The 21,945-nt window shown below is 39.1% G+C and overlaps 1 protein-coding gene across 1 annotated transcript in view; it reads left to right on the forward strand.

Annotated features, from left to right (window-relative positions):
• Positions 1–21,945, forward strand: part of LOC139727895 (uncharacterized) — a 47,618-nt gene that overhangs the window by 522 nt on the left and 25,151 nt on the right. The window contains exons 2-3 of the mRNA XM_071638868.1: positions 5,579–5,669; positions 20,365–20,527. Coding sequence (XP_071494969.1) covers positions 5,579–5,669; positions 20,365–20,527 — 254 coding nt within the window. The remainder of the gene's footprint in view (positions 1–5,578; positions 5,670–20,364; positions 20,528–21,945) is intronic.

Below are 21,945 nucleotides of genomic sequence, written 5' to 3' on the forward strand. Positions count from 1 at the left end.
TGCAACTGTAACGTTAAAATAGTTTAAAGCCAAAACATGTCATAGTTCTAGTTCTGGTACGCCTGCAAAAGTTGTCAAATTTCGCTCCCAAATGTGAACGTATGCCTAGGAAATGTGCGGAATAACGCTATAATAACAAGATATTCGATGGGTAACGACGAAAAATGCGAAATATTAACCAAAAAGGTTCAGTGTCAGAACTTACCCGAATGGGGGTCAGGCTAAACAGAGTAAACTCGGACTCGGGGATAACTTGGCCTCGCTTTTGACGGCGGGCTGAGTTGTATTGGTTGTCCCAGCCCTCTGGATTGTACTATGGGAGCGGCCTGTATAAACTAACAGTTACATTGTAGCGCTTCGCGTTCTAGCTACTCGCAGTAATCATGGTCTGAGTTGTTTACAACGGCCCTCTGGATTGTACAGTGTTGTACTATGGGAACGGCCTGTATAAACTAACAGTTACATTGTTTTTGTAGCGCTTCGCGTTCTGGCTACTCGCAGTAATCATGTGCGCGCATGCAAAATTAGTGTGCGCCTATCAAGCACCTCTAAAAACAATCAAAGACGCTTGATAAACAACAACAAAAGCTTCAAAGACCGTGCGTCTCAGCAATACTGAGGTGATGTGCGTATAGGCTTGAGGACCGCGCGCTGTCCATTTGTTTTGTACAGGATTAGCACGCACTTTCCTGTCTGTTGAGTTCAGGTAGGCCTCGTTTGGTATTATACAGTAGAATATGGCGATCACATACTGCGTGTAAATTGTCTGAAATAGGGTCGAGTTTCCCCGAGACCGAGTGACTCTGGAGCCTTCTGGAATAAAAGTCATTTTTCCGACTTGTATTATTTTCTCAAAATACTCCAAAACGACTCATCATTCCGGCAAACCGCGTCAGCCAGTTAAGTTTCTTTGTAGACTCTTTCGATATATTGCAAGCAAATATGAAATGGTGCCAGACGGGTTCTCAAGCCCTTACCAGAACTTTGTTTTCACTTTAACGTTAACGTTAGACCTAGCCTGACCAGACCACTGTGCGAAGCACAGCAGTCTGACATCTACTAGTGTTTTACGTTGTATACGACCGTCGCTTTTGACGGCAGAATCACATTAAAATGTCTTTTATTTTGTTTGATTTTACCAATAAGATGATTTCTACCACCCACCTACATTGTATTTTGCTGATGGTTGAGTTGAATTTGGTGTTTTGTTGGTATCCAGACCTTCGTAGTTGAATTTTTCGGAGTAGATTGTGCGATGATTTACAAAATCAACGAACTTTGTTCGCGTGCTGCTCTCGTGACTTGACTTTTTCATGGGTCACTTCCGCTCCGACAAGGTCATGAACTTTTCCGACTCACTACGTTGTAGATATGAGAGTGATTGCCATTCAAATAACACGCAGAAGATGAGGAGTGAAGCAATACGGACGCTTACAGACCTGATTTAAATCACGGATTTCAGTGGGTTTTTGATGTAATTTAAAAAAAGATTGCATAACGATTATTGAATGAATATCATAGACTATGGGGATTCCTTATATTTTAGTTTTCTACAATTAATAAAGATATTCATGAAGGAAACGTACACCCACCGCTGAAAATGACAATGTATACGAATAGGGTAGACGTGCAGCCGCTGTCGCAAAGCGACAGCGGCTGTGTGTAGTTACGTTAGACCTAACGTTAGATGTCTACTGGACTTTTCCCAACAATCTAGTGGGCAACCTAGTACATCATGCCTACAGAAGAGATCTGCGATTCACCGTTGTTGTTTGTTTTGATGTGTAGAAGTCTAGGTCAGCAAGGCTACACTTTATTGTACGCTATGAGAAATTATTTTCCAGTGCTTCCATTAATTTAACTATACGCAGCCCTGTCGCTGTACACAAGTGTAAGTGCACAGCGTCTGGTCGGGCTACCATTAATTAAGACCTTGCCTATGCTGAGTATAAGACGTATTGAAACAATCTGTGTACGTTGGCCCAACCACAGCGACCAGACGCCGTGCCATGTGAAGGCAAAGCATGGCGGCGGGACGTCCGCAGCGCAGCAGCGACTTTCTGTACAGTGTCAGGGCTGTGCTGTGTATACTAATAGACGGGTAGACCATCTTTGATCTAGTTAGAAATAATCTAGATCAGTCCGGGAAACCCGCTCACGAGGCCTGCTCCCCTGTACGAGCACTGCCTCGCCTCACGAGGCCCCCCGAAAGGCCTCATGAGGCCTCCCGGGGAGCCTCAAGAAACTCCCCATTCACTTTTTATTCATCTCATATCTGACGTGTAAATTGTCACAACTTTGCACGGTGGTTTTTTGTTACACACACATGTCCACTATCCATGATGAAAAGAAGAAAAAATTCTGTTTGTTTTTTTTTCTTCAAAAATCGAGTATTAATCACCCAATGCAGAGCGACCCATCAAAACACGGGTGCCAGCGTGTTTGCACAATGCAAGACTGCCGCACCTAGCGGCCTGATCTGACTAAATATTTTTGGTGCTTTCTTCTGCGGCTCTCACCTCTCCGCGCACGAATCAGCCTCGTGAAGCTGAAATCTGACATCTTTTTACAAAAATTTGTAACGAGAAAAATAAAATCAGTACTAACCTGATCTTGTGCATTGAAAATCTCACAGCTTGCGCGCTGTCTGTATGTGCCAATGGGGATGCGTGATATGATGTGACGTCGCGTCGCGGGATTCCAAAAAAAAGCGCCCAAAGTTTAGCGGACGGCGGAATTAACGAAGAAAGTGAACCTGTCATACATACAAAGTGATTTAGTTTGCAAACAAACTGGAGTACCCACCTACTCTATCAGCGTGGAATAGTAATTTGGAATATATGCACAAGATCAGATTAGTACTGATTTTATTTTTCTCTTTACAAATTTTTGTAAAAAGATGTCAGACTTCAGCTTCACAAGGCTGATTCGTGCGTGGAGAGGTGAGAGCCACAGAAAAAAGCACCGAAAATATTTAGTCGGATCAGGCCGCTACAACTGTAGGTGCGGCAGTCTTACATTGTACATTGTGCGAACACGCTGGCGCCCGTGTTTTGATGGGTCGCTCTGCATCGGTTGATTAAAACTCGATTTTTGAAGAAAAAAAAAACAGAATTTTTTCTTCTTTTCATCATGGATAGTGGACATGTGTGTGTAACAAAATATCACCGTGCAAAGTTGCGACAATTTATAGGTCGGATGTGAGATGAATAAAAAGTGATTGGGGAGCTTCTTGAGGCTCTCCCCGGGAGGCCTCGTGAGGCGGGGCAGTGCTCGTGAGCGGGTTTCCCGGACTGAGATCTAGATTTCTACTTGTAATTCTTGTAATAGTAGTAGCACTCGTGTTCCTAGGGTGGGTTGGAATCCTGTTCCCCTTCCCTGCAAACATCATTTTGCCTTGCCCTCCCCCTCGCCATGCCCCCCCCCCCCCCCAATAATTCTCAGGAGGTTTAGGAAAAATATTGTATAAGCTGTTATTTAGCGTACAGATATTTGAGGAGGTCTCTGACATTTTCACAAGATGTTGAGTTCGTGAATCAAATGGAAACCTACGTTATTGTAAGTGTGCTGTTACACTAGCGCATGGCGACATTTTCGCGTGTTGTTAAATTCGCGATCCAAGAGTCAAGTGATTTGCGAAATTCGCGAAAATTGATACAACAGCGGGGCTGATTTACGCAGCGTAGCATCTTTTCTCCTTCCATTTTCCATTGATACATACGATGTACAAAAGACTGGCAAAAATTAGATTCTGTTGCTGTGAAAATGTAAAGTAATGTTATTCATAGATGAATAACTCCAACAACAACAAAAATCAATCACATGTACATTAAAGAATTTGAAACTATTTTTTTTTCAAAGCTTGTAAACCTGTATAAAATATAAGGGTCTCTGTGTTAACCCTTCAGATCTCTCTTATAGGAATAGGCATGTGGTTGGTCAGGCGATCTGGCGAGTTGTTGGTCTGATTGATGCAAATGTTGCAGATCAAATCAACTTCACCAGTTTTCAAGCGATTCAACTGAAATTTGGCACATTTGTTGAGCTTGGTTTAAAGTTGTGCACGACACAGTTTTCAACAGTAGAGGGAATGGCAGGGGGACCTAAAGCCTTCAAATGGGTGAATCTTTAAAGATCTTCTTTAGAACTACAGTTGTAGACATGGTAGGGGTAAGTTAGTGCTATGAGTAAATATATTGGTTACTGTAAGTAGAGGATGTTGGGTGCCCCCCCCCCCCCCCCCTTCTTGGGGCTGGGGGGACCAAATTGGATCCCAATTTTCACAATTGTTTCTTGAAAACCCTGTGACAAATTTTCATTCAAGTTGGCAGGTAGCATCCCTTGGGTGATAGGATCTTCTTTTGTTCAAATGATGCCTCCACCACCCAGTTCTTGAAAATGCATTGTTAATGCCTGTTTAATTTCAGACATGATTTCTATTTGTGACCCTGCATGACAAAACCAACAAAAAGTCACCAGACATTAATTTTTAGTTAAGGGGACATTCTTAAAGAGCAGACTCTAAGCTTTAAAATGATGTATAACTAAATTCAAACAGACTCCCCTAACCTATCTTAATACTTGAAAGAACGCACACACCCATTAAAAGTGTTAACTGAGAAAAAAAGGCTCTGAAGTACATGGTCTATTCAAGCACTTAATGAATATTTACCAAGGGACAAAACACAGGATGTAAACCATGGGAGCAACAACAATGAAGGGATTATCAGATTAAGCTGAAATTGAGCGTGTTCTATCAACACATTCTGTCCATGATTAATGCCAATTTTCAAAGCAGTTGAGTTATCATTTTAAAAGTTATTAGACTTGAAAGTGATGGGTGGGTAAAGGATTTCAAGAAATGAAAAGGGGACTCTAAGACATACCTCATCACTCTATTCTCCCCAAAAAGGGTTGTAGAAAAACTGCTGAAAACACACTTTCCCATTCATGTTATGATCCCGAACTAAAGAATAATGTAGAAGAAGGATAGCTCTTTCAGAAAATATGAAAAACTCAAGATTGACTCAGCTGACCCATTTCACCGTTATTGAGTCCTGGCGTAAAATCAACGAGTGCGACTTTTTGTTAGTTTTGTGATGCACGGTCACATTTCGTCACAGTTGTGAATAGATTAGATTCACTCACACACACACACACACACACACACACACACACACACAGACATACCTTGAAAGGAAACGAGATTTGAGAAAGTGTATTTTGTACACTGCACACTTTTGTTTTTATTTTCTTTCTGTTATTTTCTTTATTAATGAGAACACCATATCTCACAACCACATGCACATCTCAGACGAATGGAGTTCAAACAAAGGCATTAGTTACACTTGTGAATCTTTTATTTATGTTTGTATACATGTTTGTAACTCATTCTTTGGCTGTTCATGTCAGTAAATCTGATGAAGAACTTAGAAAGTTGCTGTTACGTTTTATTTCAAGACACAAAATCCATGCCTTTCAATTGACTTGAGAATTACTGCATTGTCATTACACTCTCAAATACCACATGTGATTTAGTTTTTAAAATCATTTGTTCTACTTCCTCTTATGTCTGCAGGTATCCTTCAGGGAGCTAATCTTGCTACCTTGTCTTCCAAGAAAGTGAGAATGAAGTTACAAGATACATTCCAATTGGAGCTCACAGATAGGTAAACCAAACAGATATAATGACTACTGTGTGTTATTTGTCCAAGGGCTGATCAACAAGCTTTCAGTGATAGAACTTGTAATTCCAGTGCATGGTAGGTAGAGTACATACACAGTGATTTTTCCCTTTCCTCTATCCCTTTGTCATTATCCATCAAGTGATCCTACTTTTCCTACTTTTTTGCTTAAAATCCTACTTTTTCCTACTTTTTTTTTAAAACCCCGCAAAAAAAAAAAAAAAAAAAAAAAATGTGCAAGGCTACTTGAATAGTTGATAGTCAGAAATGATGAGTAGACTCTAGTTGCAGATTCTTCCTGGTGGGGAGAGCCTCTTCAGCATAAAAGAGGGATAACACAGAGCAATCAACCACAAGACTGCTGCCAGCCTCAGCTTATGCTCCTGTGCAGATGTGATTGATCCCACTGATATTGCAGCCTAGGCAAGGACTTGGAATAGTGCTCAACCAGCTCTCATCATCGCTCAAAAATACCAGGTAAGCTTGCCATACAATTAAAAGTAAAATTTGACATGTGACTTCCAAGGAATACAACTGAGGGGAAAAAATGCCACCTACAGCCAGTTTTAGTATATGAAGAGTTCAAGCATATCGTGTCTCATGCATGTTCTGGCATGCAAATCCTCAGAAACAGGAACACCTTCAGATCCCCTTTACCTGAAATTCTTCAATAATATATGTTTTGATAATAATTAACAATGATTGCAATATGACAAATTTAATATGAAAGTTAGTTATTCACCACAGAAACTAGATCTGGTTAATGTGAGGATGAGTAATGCCCAAGAAAGCGTGGATTGGTAGGAACCCATTTGCATGAAACTTGCATATTACTGAGGCTAAATCAAAAGCACTCAGGTTACAATAGTTTGATCTTTTGGCAGGAGTGCAAGAAAAGAACATGTAAGTTGCCAAATTTGTCAAAAGTTAAAACTTTGAAGACTTATGAGGTTTGACATGAGACATATGACTTGTGATATCCATTTGAATCATGGGCAGGTGGTAGATACATGTACAACTAATAGAAATCTTCCTTAATTCATCCGTAGTTAAGCAGCTAAAAGTTAGTTGCAGAAAAATCAGATGAACAAGAAGAAATTTTTGATTAACAGATCCCACAAATCTTTAACAAGGAGTGAGAACAACAGTAATTACTTAGCCATCTTGAAAGATAAAGGCTAATAGGAGAGCAGGAACCTCTTTATGGACGATCTTAAGAGTTTGAATTGTATCATAGGTAAGACATACATTACCTCAAAGAACTTAGAAGAAAGTAGGAAATGGAGGAACTTGATGGAAAACAAACACAACTAGAAATGTCGCTATGGCGACTGGTATGCCTCCGCCATAATGCATGATTCTCCTAATAGGTCTATAGTACATGTGGACAATGTGTGATTACATTTTCACAAAATTGGCAAAATATTAAAATGACATGTTTGTCACAAATGTATTGAATGTTTACCTTCCTTGACCTATGTTTAATTGGATGAATAGGAGAGCATGTATTTGGGGATTTCAGAACTTTAACTTGACTTTGACCATTTCATAAGTTTATGCACTGAGTAATTTTCAAGGTATGGAGAAAAAGCGCAATTTCTGTATTGAACATCATTTTCATCTGGCCTTTGATTTATAAGAGAAGCACTGTCACGCAGAACATACATAAATTCAGCATGTACTAAGTTTCAAGATAACTTGAGCCACTTCCGAGATATGGAGAAAAAAGTAAGTTCAGCACGTTCACTTGATCTTTGACCTTTTGACCTTTGACCTTCTTGGCAAAAAAAAAAATCCCAGAGAATCTCTATTGGGTTAGACATGCATACATCAAGTTTAAAAAAAAAAAATATCCTGCTGGCATTGCATAAACATAAGGAAAATAGTAAGATTTTGAAGTATTGCCCTTGACCTTTGACCCCTGACCTTTGACCCCATGAACCCTAAATTCCCTAGATAACCACTGCCAGTCAGTAGATGCATATACACTATGTTCCATGAAGATACCTTGAACAATTTCCAAGATACAGAGAAAAAAGTGAAATTTTAACAATTTACTTGACCTTTTGACCTTTGACCTTTTGACCTCATGACCCCAAACTTTCACCAGAGAATCTTAATTGGGTAGTACATGTATACACTACAAATTGTAAGTTTCAAGAAAATATCTTCAGGCATTGCATAGATATGGGGGAAATAGTAAAATTTTAAGCATTTGACCTTGACCTTTTGACCTTTGACCTTGAGCATGTGCACCCAAAAGTTGATAGGCACAACTTCACCCCCTAATACACATACATGCCAAGTTTCATTAGGATACCTCAAAAGGTTTTGGTAGTTACCCTGTCCACAAAATTCATTACGGACGGACGGAAGGACGGACGGACGGACGGAAGGACGGACGGACGGACGGAAGGACGGGCGGACGGACGGACGGACGGACGGACGGACAACCCGAAAACATAATGCCTCCGGCACCACTTCGTGGCGGAGGCATAAAAACAATATTTCAATATTGTTTTAAGGTTGATTGAAGTTGAAACCATGAGACGTTGAAGTCCACTTCCTGAAGACACCTACAGAATTATCAAGAATATAATATAAATAAAAGCCATCTAAAGCGTACCTGAAAAAACCCAAACATTCGGGGAGGATAGTGAATGCATATTCCACAAGTAAGAGCAAGTGTGTGAAAGTGTAAAGTTGAACCGCCAAGAACAGTTAGTGAAGTTTGGAGGAAACAACTTGCTGAAAAATTAGAAGCCATACTGTCTTTTTATTCCCCAGATCTTGCAAATTTTAGTTGATAAAGCTGAACATCTTTTTATTACCTAGCTAGTTTGAACAAGATGTGGGAAAATGGTAGAACAGAAATTCCTAAATGAAAGTGGTTAAAATCTAATGGATCATTTGCAGTGACATGCCCAAAATATTGAACCATTTGAAAGAGTTGGAAAACTGTGAGACAGAGAAACTTCTTAAAAAAAGAAAAAAAGTGAATGGATGGACATGTATGCTAATTGTGATCAACATACAAAACTGTAAGTTTAAGGTGAAAAACCAAAAGAACAACGGAGAGTATCAAAATTGAAAGGGCATTTGAGGCAAATACACTGTATTTAAGAAAACATAGGAACTGCATGACAAGTATACAGATCATCTAGAGTGTGTTTGCTCTTTAAAAAAAAGAAAAAGTTTGTAAATTGGAATTTGCTGAGAAATCAGGGAAGCTAGCTAGGACTTAAGTGATAATGACAGTCACTGTTTATTCCCAAGATTTTGCAGAGAGTAGTTTATAAAATTGACAAGCTGAAATACTGAACCAGCAAAATATCTGGAAAATGAAAAGCAGAATCTCAACCATGTAAAATTTCAAAGGCTGAAGGATATAGTATTCTCAAAAATATATGAAGAAGTTTGATTTCAAGAGTAATTGAATGAGCTTTAAAGATAGCCCTTCCCTTTTGCATTCCTTCCCAAATAGCACAGAACATGATATATTCCACCAGAATGACAAGACCATTGGGTAATTCCATGAAGTTGGGGCAGTGTCCATGTAGCATCGTGATATTTAAAAATACATTTCAGCATAACTCAATATTGATTATGCTATACATTTATTGTTTGTAGGCTTTACATTTGCATTGAGGCCACACATTTTCCTGGAAATTTTGTGCTATTCAGACTCAATTTTGATGAAGTTATTAAACAATATGTAACAGTGTCCTGTAGCATCGTGACGTGTCCATGTAGCATCGTGATATTTTAAAATTTGGTCCTAAGAGACAAATTATGGCAATTAGCTTGACCAAAATTTGATGCGATGTGCATATTTACAAGATATGAATGAGATAGCTAAATATCTAAAATTTCCTGTACACAGTTTAAATTTTAAAAGAAAATTACAAAATGTATCACGATGCTATGCGGTGTCCTTTTTTAGCTCTCCTGAGCCGAAGGCTCAAGTGAGCTATTGCGATCGCTCTTCGTCCAGCGTCCGTCGTGCGTCGTCCGTCGTGCGTAAACTTTTACATTTTCATCTTCTTCTTGAGAACCCCTTGACCGATTTTCACCAAACTTGGCCGGTAGCATCGCTAGGTAGGGGGATAGGATCTCAATTTGTTCAAGTGGGCACCATACCCCACCTGGGGGGCCCCCCAGAGGGACCCAACCCCCCCCCCCCCAAAAAAAAAAAAAAAAAAAAAAAAAATTAAGGAATCTTAAAAAAATCTTCTTCTCTAGAACCAGAAGTGATAGAGCTAAGTTAATACTATGAATTAGTACATTGATGACTGTAGTTTCAAGTTTGTTCATGGCGGAATCAGGGGTGCCCACCATGGGACCCAGGGGAGGGGGTGGGGAAGGGTCCTAATGGGGCCCGAATTGTACATTTTCATCTATTTCTTGAAAATGCCACAGTGAATTTTCACCAAAGTTGGCAGGTAGCATCCGTTGGGAGAAAGAATCTTATTCCCATCATATGGGCACCATGCCCCACCTGGGGGGCCCCAGGGGGCCTTAATTTGGACCGAAATTGTAAATTTTCATCTTGTTCTTGAAAACCCTATCACTAATTTTCACCAAACTTGGCAGGTAGCATCCCTAGGCAGATAGAATCTCAATTCTATCAAATGGGCACCATGCCCCACCTGGGGGGCCCCAGGGGACCCACCCCCCCCCCCCCCCCTCCTGTAAGGAATCTTTACAGATTTTCTCTAGAACTGGAAGTGATTGAGCTAAGTTAATACCATGAGTCAGTATATTGATGACTATTGTTTCAAGTTTGTTCATGGGAGAATCAGGGATGCCCTCCCCCCCCCCCCCCACCCCCTTGGGACCCAAGGAAGCGGGATGGGATGGGGGGGGGGTCCAAATGCAGGCCTAAATTTTCATCTTCTTGCTGAAAACAACATAATGGATTTTCACCAAACTTGTCAAGTAGCATTCACATAGGGATAAGATCTCAAAGTGTTTGTATGGGCACCATGCTTTCCTTGGGGTCCCCAGGGGGTCCAAACCTCCTAAATTAATGAATAAACAAAATAATATTTTTCTCTAGTTCTAATTGAAAGTGATAGGGCTTTAAGTCTTTTTTCCCAAGCTGCATAATCCAACGTTCTATAAAGTACAGCGTACTTGGCAGGTATTTTTACCAGTGTGATGGAATGTGTAAATGGACACCATGCCCCCATTCTCAAAGCTATCCCCACCATAAGTTTCCAATGTTCTCAGGTAAGAGTCTGCAAGAATGCATGGAAGGTGAACTTTCGATACTCAGGTGAGCGCGTGACCCGCGGGTCTCTTGTTGTGACATTTGGTGGACACCGCGTAGGATAGTGACACATTGTGTAATTTTCTTGTAAAAGTGAAACTGTGGAAAGGGGAGTTAAGATATTTAGCTATCTGACTAATCTAGTAATTATGCATATTAATTCAACTTTTGGTCAAGCTAATTGCATTAATTTGTCTTTTAGGACCAGATTTTAACTATCACGATGCTACATGGACACGTCATGATGCTACAGGACACCGTTACATATCGTTTTAATAACTTCGAATCAAAATTGAGTCTGAATGGCACAAAATTTCCAGGAAAATGTATGGTCTCAATACAAATGTAAAAAAAGCCTATAAACAATATGTAAAGCATAATTAGTATTGAGTTATGCTAAAATGTCACACTTTGTGCTCCAACTTCACGGAATTGCCCTATTGTAAATCTATAACATTTCAGTGATATTTGAAGGTTGTTAGCCGTTAAAATTCAAATAAAGCACCAAACGCTCACCGTAACATATTCTGTGTACTAGGCACAGCTGCATACATTAATCCTCCTGTGGTTGTAATATGATACTTATACTTCGAACAACAGATATGCATGTTAAAGCTGTCAGAAAAGAAGAATTCACTAGCTTCTCTTACTTTGTTATCAATGGCAAATAACAACACACCACTTACATGAACTACATGTACAACTAAGTGCATCACACAGGTCTGTAAAACTAGACTATTAGTTTAGATTTGTAATTTTTTCGTGGTACGAAAAAAATATTCAAATCTTAATGGTCACTTTACTAAACAAATAAAGACCCTCTTGAGTTAAAAATTTACAGGAGGTTTCCAAATAATGTTTTCTTCAATACCTAAGTGTTCTCACCAATTTTTCAAAAATGTGCATGTAAAAGGGATTGGCTGTCTTTAAAGTGCCTGGAATAATTGCAAAATAGAGAAACTTCCTGAAAAGATCAAAAAGCTGTATGTGTATTCCACTAAAAGGGTCAAGTTGAATGTAATTTATGAACTGTCTCCAGTGAATTTGGCAAAAATTGCAAACAGTAAAAAATCATTGGAATGTACAGAATGATAATTTTCTACAAGTCTTTCTAAATTAGTTAATACAAATGCAAGTTGATTCAAGAATACATGGAATCTAGCATCTACAGAACACCAAAGAAATGAAAACTGATGTATATGTTATCTACAGAAAATTATCAAAAAATAGTCATTTTGCACTGCCTATAAAGTCAGTAAGACTACAGACAATAAGAAACAAAAAGGCAGAAGTACATATCGTCTGTTGAGAATGAGAAGGGCTTTAAGTCTTCTCGAACACTATGGGTTTTGTGGTCACTTAACGCCCTTATCATTCTCAACCGACGATATATACTCCTCAAATCTTGTAAAGTGGAGTCATTTGGTTATATTAGTCTTCTGTTACTCTACATGTGACAATACTACATTTCCCTGATTGTTAACTGAAATGTAAAGTATTTGTTGTTTTTTTCTCTCTCTCTTTAGATGTTCTATGTTGTATTGGTTGAAGTGTTTCAAATTGAGCTTGCCTTATATTTCCTTGTATATCATGTGATTATACCAAGATAATCTATATCACTGGAAATTCAGTGATGGATACTGTGCCGTAAACTCACAGGATTTGAGTATGTAGATTTGTAGTGGGCCAGGATTTGCAAGATAAAGATGATAATGCATTGGTAGTATAATTTCACTTTGTAAGGCCTCACTGTCATGAGACAACCCATTCTTCATGCATGTCTTTGCCTGTACAAGTGATAAAGTACAAATGTAATATAACACGTGCTCTCAGAGAGTATACTCTCTGAGAGCACTTCATTAGTATAATCCTGTTATTTTGAAATGTTTGAACACATGTTGAGTGCTTACATGTATTTGAAATTGAAGGTCTATCGGAAATTTAGTTTATTACTTGTCTCATAGTCATTCAGCTGGAACTTGAGAGTATACTAGCCTTGTCTTGAGCATCACTTGAATAGCTTTGTCAAACACCCTTATTTCCAGTCTTCTTCACACTTGTCTTGAGCATCACCTGAATAGCTTCGTCAAACATCCTTATTTCCAGTCTTCTTCATACTTTAAAATGGAACACATATCTTCACAACTTCAAGTGAATGTAGATAAAATGTCATCTTTTTTAAATAGCTTTTGTCAAATATATCTTTATTTCCAATCTTTTTCACATTTTGAAATGAAACACATATCTTCTCAACTTCAAAACATTCAAATGAATGTAAATAAAAGATGTCATCTTTTAGATGGAAGTGTGCAATGTACCTCTGGCATTAGTGTATAACTTACACAGCATGGAATGTTTATGTCATGTTTTGTGGGATGATATATGATACAATTTGTAGGTGTAATGCCAATCACAGAATGATGTCTTTTCTATGCAAGTATTGTATTAAGTGATCAAGATTCGTAGGGGCTGATCCAGGAATTCCATAAAGGGGAGGCGCACCTTTGCAAAATTAAAGGGGGTGCACGCACCCCTCCCCCACCTTTTTCTTTTTTATACCCCCGCCAAACGAAGTTTGAAGGGGGTATATAGGAATCAGCGGACGGTCGGTCGGGCGGTCGGGCGGTCGGTCGGGCGGTCGGGCGGTCGGTCCGTTGCAAATCTTGCGTCGCGAACTACTTCCTCAGTTTTCAACCGATTCCCATAAAACTTGGCACAGATGTGTGCCTTGGGTTGTAGATGTGCAAGACATATTTTGTGACAGTACCCAAAAGTACGTTGCCATGGTAACGGCATATTATGGGCAAAAATGGGTACAAATCTTGCGTCGCGAACTACTTCCTCAGTTTTCAACCGATTCCCATAAAACTTGGCACAGATGTGTGCCTTGGGTTGTAGATGTGCAAGACGTATTTTTTGACAGTACCCAAAAGTACGTTGCCATGGTAACGGCATATTATGGGCAAAAATGGGTACAAATCTTGCGTCGCGAACTACTTCCTCAGTTTTCAACCGATTCCCATAAAACTTGGCACAGATGTGTGCCTTGGGTTGTAGATGTGCAAGACGTATTTTTTGACAGTACCCAAAAGTACGTTGCCATGGTAACGGCATATTATGGGCAAAAATGGGTACAAATCTTGCGTCGCGAACTCCTCCCACAGTTTTTGATCAATTTTTATGAAATTAGGTACAGATGTTCATCTGAATATGTTAATGTGCAAGACACATATTTCTGCAGTGGCAAAAAGTGCGTTGCCATGGTAACGGCATGTTATTGGTAAAATATAGGGCAAAATGCTTCATGGCAAAACTGCTTCATCAGTGTTCTTCCAATTCTCATGGAATTCATATTGAATGTTTGTCTTAGGATATAGGTCAGCATGACACATTTCTTGACAGTGACAAAAAGTATGTTGCCATGGTAACAGCTCACATATTATGAGCCAAAATGATGGAAAATGTTGTGTTGCAAACTACTTCCTCAGTTTTTGCCCAATTTCCATGAAACTTGGTACAGATGTGTGCCTTTGGTTGTAGATGTGCAAGACGTATTTTTCGACAGTACCCGAAAGTACGTCGCCATGGTAACGGCATATTAATGGCAGAAGATCAAGGAAAGATCTTGCGGATTTAACTACTTCCTCAGTTTTTTGACCAAAGCTTATCAAATGTTGTTTTGACCAAAGCTTATGAAATGTTCTTTGACGGGGGTATAACCAGTCGCTGTAGCGACATTTCTAGTCTTTCTTTTGTTTTAACCAAAAATAAAGAGAAGGGGTGCGCTCGATGTGCCCCCTCTGGATCTGCCACTGATTTGTATTGCCTGTACTGTCAAGCATGCATCTGTGTGTGTTTCCTGACATTGTTCTAAAAAATGTCTGCCTTTGTTGTATTTTTCAGGCTCTTCCAGGAGCAAAAGTGAGGCTGAGGCAGCAGGGTTGTGAGTACAATTTAAGATTTATATGTACCATCAAGAGTTCTGGTGAGTATTGACAAAAACTATTCCAAAAAGCCTGCACATGTCCTGATTTATTCCTACTTTTTTTCTGTAATTCCGTACTTTTTCCCTCTCATGTCCTACTTTTTCCTACTTTTTCATTGATTCTGTTCCTACTTTATTCCTACTTTTTTACATTATCCCACTTGAAAGCCTGCATTATGTAAAGTTTAAAGGGGAAGGGACTGGTGAAGAGGAAGTGAGGAAAATTGGGAAATGTTCCCATGAATTAATGAAGTATGTATGTTGCATGTAAAAAAAAAAAAAGAGTTCCTTCAGACACATGTCCACAAATTGTATTATATGCGACTTTAGCATTATCCTTTGACAAGTCAATGGATTTGTCCTAAGGCCAAAAAAAAAAAATTGTTGCATTGGCGTAACATGAGATTTTCAAATAGGGTCGGTCGGGCGGATTTTTTTTTTTTTTTTTTTTTTTTTGCTACCTGCATTTTACGTGTAAAACTCGTGCTCAGCTCAGTAAACAGTTACAACTGCTGCACCGAATGTGCTGTGTTCATCTATTCTACAAATCATTTATGAGGCCGATATTACTGGAATTATACCCCTTCACAGAATTTAAAGATGTTGAAATCCCTATCCTGAATGTTTTCACTTCATATTTTACTATTTTGACTGAGATAAGATAGATGCAAATTGACCCATATGTACAAAAATTTGTACGATCTTTTCATCGCACACGGCGATCTCTCTTACAGTCCCACATATACAGATTCGTGTAAGTTCTCCACACAAGAAACCTATGGCAAAACTGTGCACAATACATCGCAGTCTGAATGCTACGTATACACTGAATAAATCTTGTTAGAGTACGTGTCCGTGTTGGAAACAGATGACGTACTGATCAAGGAAGGCTTATGCGAGGCGCTAGATCTCTCCCTCGTACATCCGATATCCCCAGAGCCGTTTCCACTTCCGGGTTTGTGCGATCGCGATCGCAATCAACAAGATATTTGATATCGATAGCAAAAAAAAATGATAAAAAAACATGGGGTCGGCGGAATTTTTAGGGTCGGGCGGGTTACGCCAATGCAACAATTTTTTTTTTTTGGCCTAATGTATCCAGTTTTTGTCAAGCCCACCAGAGGAGATAGTCCATGGGCCAAGAGCCGAAAAATGGGTTATTGGTACCATCTGAGGTGGCAAAACCTTTTTGGTGTCATTTTGTTTGTCGGGCATAGATATGCTTATCAAGCTATGATAGCATCTCCAAATGAGTAGCTTAGTCATAATAAATGAATTTTTAACCATTTTGGTCTCTTTTTTTATCCCAATACTTCTGAATCGAAACTAACAGCTATACAAAGAAGAGCACTGTCTTCCGTATGTCCACAAGTGTTCTGTTGTAAACGCGATGCGCTTAGTCTTTATTCAAGGCAGCAAAGGGAATATCCAAAGGGTTATGATGTCCACAGCTGTCACGCAGTGTGCTTAGTCTTTATCTAGACCAATGTACCGCTACCATATCTAAAGTTCCTACAAAAGGGATTATCTATACTGTTTTTATACTACCCTCTCAACAAATACATCAGTTTTAAACAAAAACCACTCTGACAATATCATTCATTATAATGTATTGTAGTGTACCGGTACATTGCTTTTGCATTATCTTCCATTGTTGGATGGAAATAAAGCGACATTGATGTGGTGTTTGCGTTTTCACCGAAGCGTTTTTCACCGGAAAATGATAAATACAGTAAACCTCGGATAAGTCGACGTCGAGTGAGTCGAAAATCACTTAACTCGAAGCAAAATAAAAAGTCCCGATTTTTCCCTATGTATTTTCTTTAAGAAATATTTGGATAAGCCGAAGTACGAGAGTCGAATTTCGGCTGTGTCGAAGTAAAACATTCAGTCCCTTTTGTACAAAATACACGTAGTTTACATCACTTGAGCCGAAGAAGATTTGTCTGGCATTCTCATTACATTTAGAGGAGAACAAAAAAAATCGGCATGTCGCAGAACCCCGTCCCTGGCCTGCTGCAGGTAAGCATGCACACTCACCGTACCGCTCTGCACGCATGTCGAATACATACACATGTATACATGTATACACACAGCACATCGATCCATATACTTTATCCATACACACAGCACATCCATACTTTATCCATGTCAAGCCAGAACTCCTTGGTCAACCAATCGCTGCTTTAATATTTTAGTGACAGGCCAAGTGGGCGGAGCTTGTTTGTGCGTGCCTGGCTGGCTGAATAGTTTTGTTCCATGGAGGTGGGATGGGCCTGGGAGAGTGTTTGTCTCAAGGTAGGTTGACAGAGATGTTGCACCATAGACATAGCACATGCACATTGCCACATTACAGCGCAGACATTCTCGGAACTACGTTTAACTACTAGTATTGATACAAATTCCATGTTCAATTTAGTATAAAAAAGGAGCATTATCTTCAAGAACAGACAAATTTGAATGCAAACACACATACGCACGCACGCACACACACACACACACACACACACACACACACACACATAAGCCTGCAAATGTACTATAATACATGTACATAACTGTGAGTCGAAAAAAAAAATCGACTCTCGCGAGAGTCGAATTTCACTTAAGTCGACGCATTTTCGTCAGTCCCGAGAGCTTCGACTCATGCGAGGTTTACTGTAATTGAAAAACACGGTAAAGTTCACGAGGAATTGCTTTTGTTGTTGTTGTTGTTTTTAGATAAAAGGATATACACTGTATCATAAGCTTTGGATATTCCCTTCGCCGTCTTGAATAAAGACTAAGCGATGTGGACATCATGACCTTTGGATATTCCCTTCGCTGCATTGAATAAAGACTAAGCGCACCGCATTCACAACAGAACACCTGTGGACATACAGAAGACAGTGCTCTTCTTTGTATAGCGGTTAGTTTCAATTCAGAAGTATAGGGATATATAACAACGAGACCAAATTGGTTAAAAATTAATTTATTATGACTAAGCTGCTCATTTGGAAATGCTATCATAGCTTGATAAGCATATCTATGCCCGACAAACAAAATGACACCAAAAAGGTTTTACCACCTCAGGTGGTACCAATATCTGGCCTGGCCCATGGACTATGAGGGGAGACTAAGGGATCGCCTGCAGCGTCTGTCCGTCCGTCATCAGTCCGTCCGTCGTCTGTCCGTAACGCTATAAAAACTTGAATAACTCTGTACTCTGGACTTCAATTTGAATCAAACTTGGAGGGAAGAGTGGTCATACAAAGTTTTACCTTTTACTAAGTATGAAGGTTCACCTCAAGGTTAAAGGTCACAGACAGGGTCAATGAACTTTTAGGGCCCAATGTTAAGTTTTTAGGGCGCGTTTCGATTATGGGCCAACTTCTGATCCGTAAGTGTATTTGTGACCAAACTTGGATGGTAGATGTACCTTGGGGAGTTGATGGTCAACACGAGGTCAAAGGTCACAGGCAGGGGTCAATGAACTTTTAGGGCCCAATGTTAAGTTTTTAGGGCGCGTTTCGATTATGGTCATAACTTTTGATCCATAAGTCCATTCGTGACTAAACTTGGGTGGAAGATGACCCTTGGGGAGTTGATGCTCACCACAGGGTCAAAGGTCACAGGCAGGGGTCAATGAATTTTTAGGGCCCAATGTTAACCTTTTAGGGCGCGTTTTGATTATGGACCATAACTTTTGATCTGCAAGTCTATTTGTAACCAAACTTGGATGGTAGATGTACCTAGGGGAGTTAATGGTCACCACAAGGTCAAAGGTCACAGACAGGGGTCAATGAACTTTTAGGGCCTAATGTTAAGTTTTTAGGGCACGTTTCGATTATGGGTCATAACTTTTGATCCATAAGTCCGTTTGTGACTAAACTTGGGTGGTAGATGTCCCTCGGGGAGTTGATGGTCACTACAAGGTCAAAGGTCACAGACAGGGGTCAATGAACTTTTAGGGCCTAATGTTAAGTTTTTAGGGCACGTTTTGATTATGGGTCATAACTTTTGATCCGTAAGTCTATTTGTGACCAAACTTGGATGGTAGATGTACCTTGGGGAGTTGATGGTCACCACAAGGTCAAAGGTCACAGGCAGGGGTCGATGAACTTTTAGGGCCCAATGTACTGTGCATTTAATTATGACTCGTAACTTTTGATCCATAGGTCCATTTGTGAACAAAATGTAAAAAAAGGTGTTGTACGTTTGTGGGCGAGACACATTACGGCACTTGCCTTGTTTGCGTTATGGACGAGTACACATACAGCGTATGTTTATGTAAATAGTCAAGATGCATTTTTTTTTTCTGAGCAGGAGCAAACCATTTGATTAGCCTAATTTGGAACTCTAATAGATAGGGCCATTTGAATTAGCTGTTGTTTGCTTTTGCACAATATATACAAAAAAGGATGTTTGTGTGGTATGAAATATTGACCATCACAGTGGTAATTGATTTCATTTGCACAATGAGTTACAATGATATGATTGACATCTGCTAGACACTATAGTCCTGTTTTAACAGGCCTTACCTCGACAATGTTAGGACGATGTCCGGAGAAAAAAATTCCTTGCCTTGAGCAATAAAACCGCAGGAGAGAGCTAGGGGTACCATTTTAATAGACACACACCGAAAACCTTCTCCAGGTTGGTTTTCATAACAACCTATCCGTTCATGCGCGAAGGGGTGTGATTAGAAGCCATGCACGTGATCAGCAAGAGGTGTGTCATTCTATTTGGACTATTGGGCATGTGTGTTGAGTGTATCAAAGGGATGTTACAGCAAGAGTGTTTTAACAGAAGGGTTGTTGGGATGATGTCAATGTAATTACCCCTGGCTAATTTTTCAAAAGGTACTGCCACAAAGTCCAAGCAACATTTTGCAGGGGACATTTTAACAGGCAAGGTAAAAAAAAAAAAAAAAAAAAGGATTGCCCAAACATTGTTGTGATAACTCCGGTTTGAAAGACTCTGTTAAGTCAAGGATTAAAATACCATTCCTAGAGATAATACTGCTGTAACTAATTTTACTGTTATAATAAAAATTGTATGAAATCATTAATATTAATCTAGATGGTGTTCATTAGAAAAGAAAGAGAAGACAAAGAATAATACAACTGAGGCTTCATAATTTGCCAACATGACAAGATACCCAGAGAACAGTAAGGAACTATGTTCACACACCTTAAAGAAACAAAGAGACTGACTAAGATTATTGTCCAATGGCAATATAATGAACATTGCTCCTTATTTAGTTTTTCATGTTTTATTTTGAATAGCATTAGTCTTCTAATGCAAATTTAAACCAGTTTTGATACATCAGACATTCCTATGAATCTATATGAGTTTGTTGTCTCAAGAATCCTCCATCAGGACATTTGGTTTTCCATGTCATAAACCTAGATTCTGACTATTGCTTTCCTTTAACTTTGCAGAAAAAAGGAAATTGATCAGATTCTTATGGCTCTCATTGCAAAGAGCCACACAGCTCATGCCAAAGAAGAAGAAAAGGAGACAACAAGGGAAGTACAGTCCCACCCCAGCCCTGTGATTCATGAAGAGGAGGAGGCTGCCAAGATGCTTTCGTCATCAGATGAGGTAAAACAAAACAAACAAAATTGAAAGAGTTGAAATTACTCTATAACAGTCTAGTGTTACCACAATTTGATTACTGTTCTGCAGTTTGGTCAAACAGATTTCAATCCCATACGACTAAGCTACAAAAAAATTCAAAAGAGGGCAGCATGAATTATATTGGACAAAACATATGACACACCGTCAGCTGATTTATTCAAAAGTCTTAAATGGATGACACTAGACAAACGTTTTGAGTTCAGTCACGTTATATGATATATAACTGTGTTCATAACTTAACACCTTCTTACCTTCAGGTACACTTAGTTAAGCCTAGTGATATACATGAACATCACACAAGGCTAATAGACAGTGGAAGTCTACGTGTACCAAGATTTCGCTATGATTGTCACAATTGCAGCCCAATCATATCTTCTTTACTTCAATGGAACAAGCTGGATTATTCAATTAGATCAGCTTCTTCCATATATTCATTTTAGAGATTGTTTAAGCAAACTTGTTATTTGTAAGTAACACACCAAATTTATTCTGGGCTAGCTAATCATTCCTGTATAATTGCGTTTTAATTATCATATCGGCATTCTGGTGAACTCTTGTTGTGGCATAATCAATATAAACTGTATTTTTTATGCAATGTAGAGTGTGTATTTATCTATATATATATATATATATATATATATATATATATATATATATATATATATATATATACATTGTATGTTAACTTCTGTATATGTTTTGCTATTTAATGTACATATGTTCATCAATATTATTCAGGGCTCCATGGAAGACCACTATTCATTGGTGAATGGGCTTCCCTGACAAAAGATTTGAAATAAATAAATAAATAAATGTTATGTATAAAACACCAACAAGATGCAGTCACATCTTGCTGCAATACCACGGTATATTCAGGAGAGTTTTGTGATACTAAAAGTAATTTGTATTGTGTGTAATCGTGTCGGATGTTTGGTTAAAATTTGACCAGAGGCACATGAATCACATATTATAGAAATAGCGAACTTCACGGCATGCGTCAATGTAAGTGCAGTGAACGTGAGGTATCGTCCGATAGGTGCCGCCTCTGCGTATGAGCCGCTAGGCGTATATTTGCTCGCAGGAGCAAATGTCATGGAACCAGTGGAGATACATGTACATAATAGTCCTGTAGACATAATCCAAAAGGAAAAAAAAAAATACACATTGCATTCGCTCATAAATTATCTGCATAAGTATTATTTTCCTCCTTAATTTCTACATGTCTAATGTCCTAAAGTGGCCTAGCAAAAACATGATAATAATCATGCCTAGTTGGTGGATTTACTAGATTGTTGTTTTCTGCACAGTCCTACTCAAATATTTTCATGCTAGCTTAATGCTACTTATCATATGCTAGAGTATAAGAGAGTGCATCTTGCAAA

Source organism: Diadema antillarum, unplaced genomic scaffold (assembly GCF_040938485.1).
Source record: "Diadema antillarum isolate AM-2024a unplaced genomic scaffold, OU_Dant_1.0 seq00000158_RagTag, whole genome shotgun sequence".
Classification (NCBI taxonomy): domain Eukaryota; kingdom Metazoa; phylum Echinodermata; class Echinoidea; order Diadematoida; family Diadematidae; genus Diadema; species Diadema antillarum.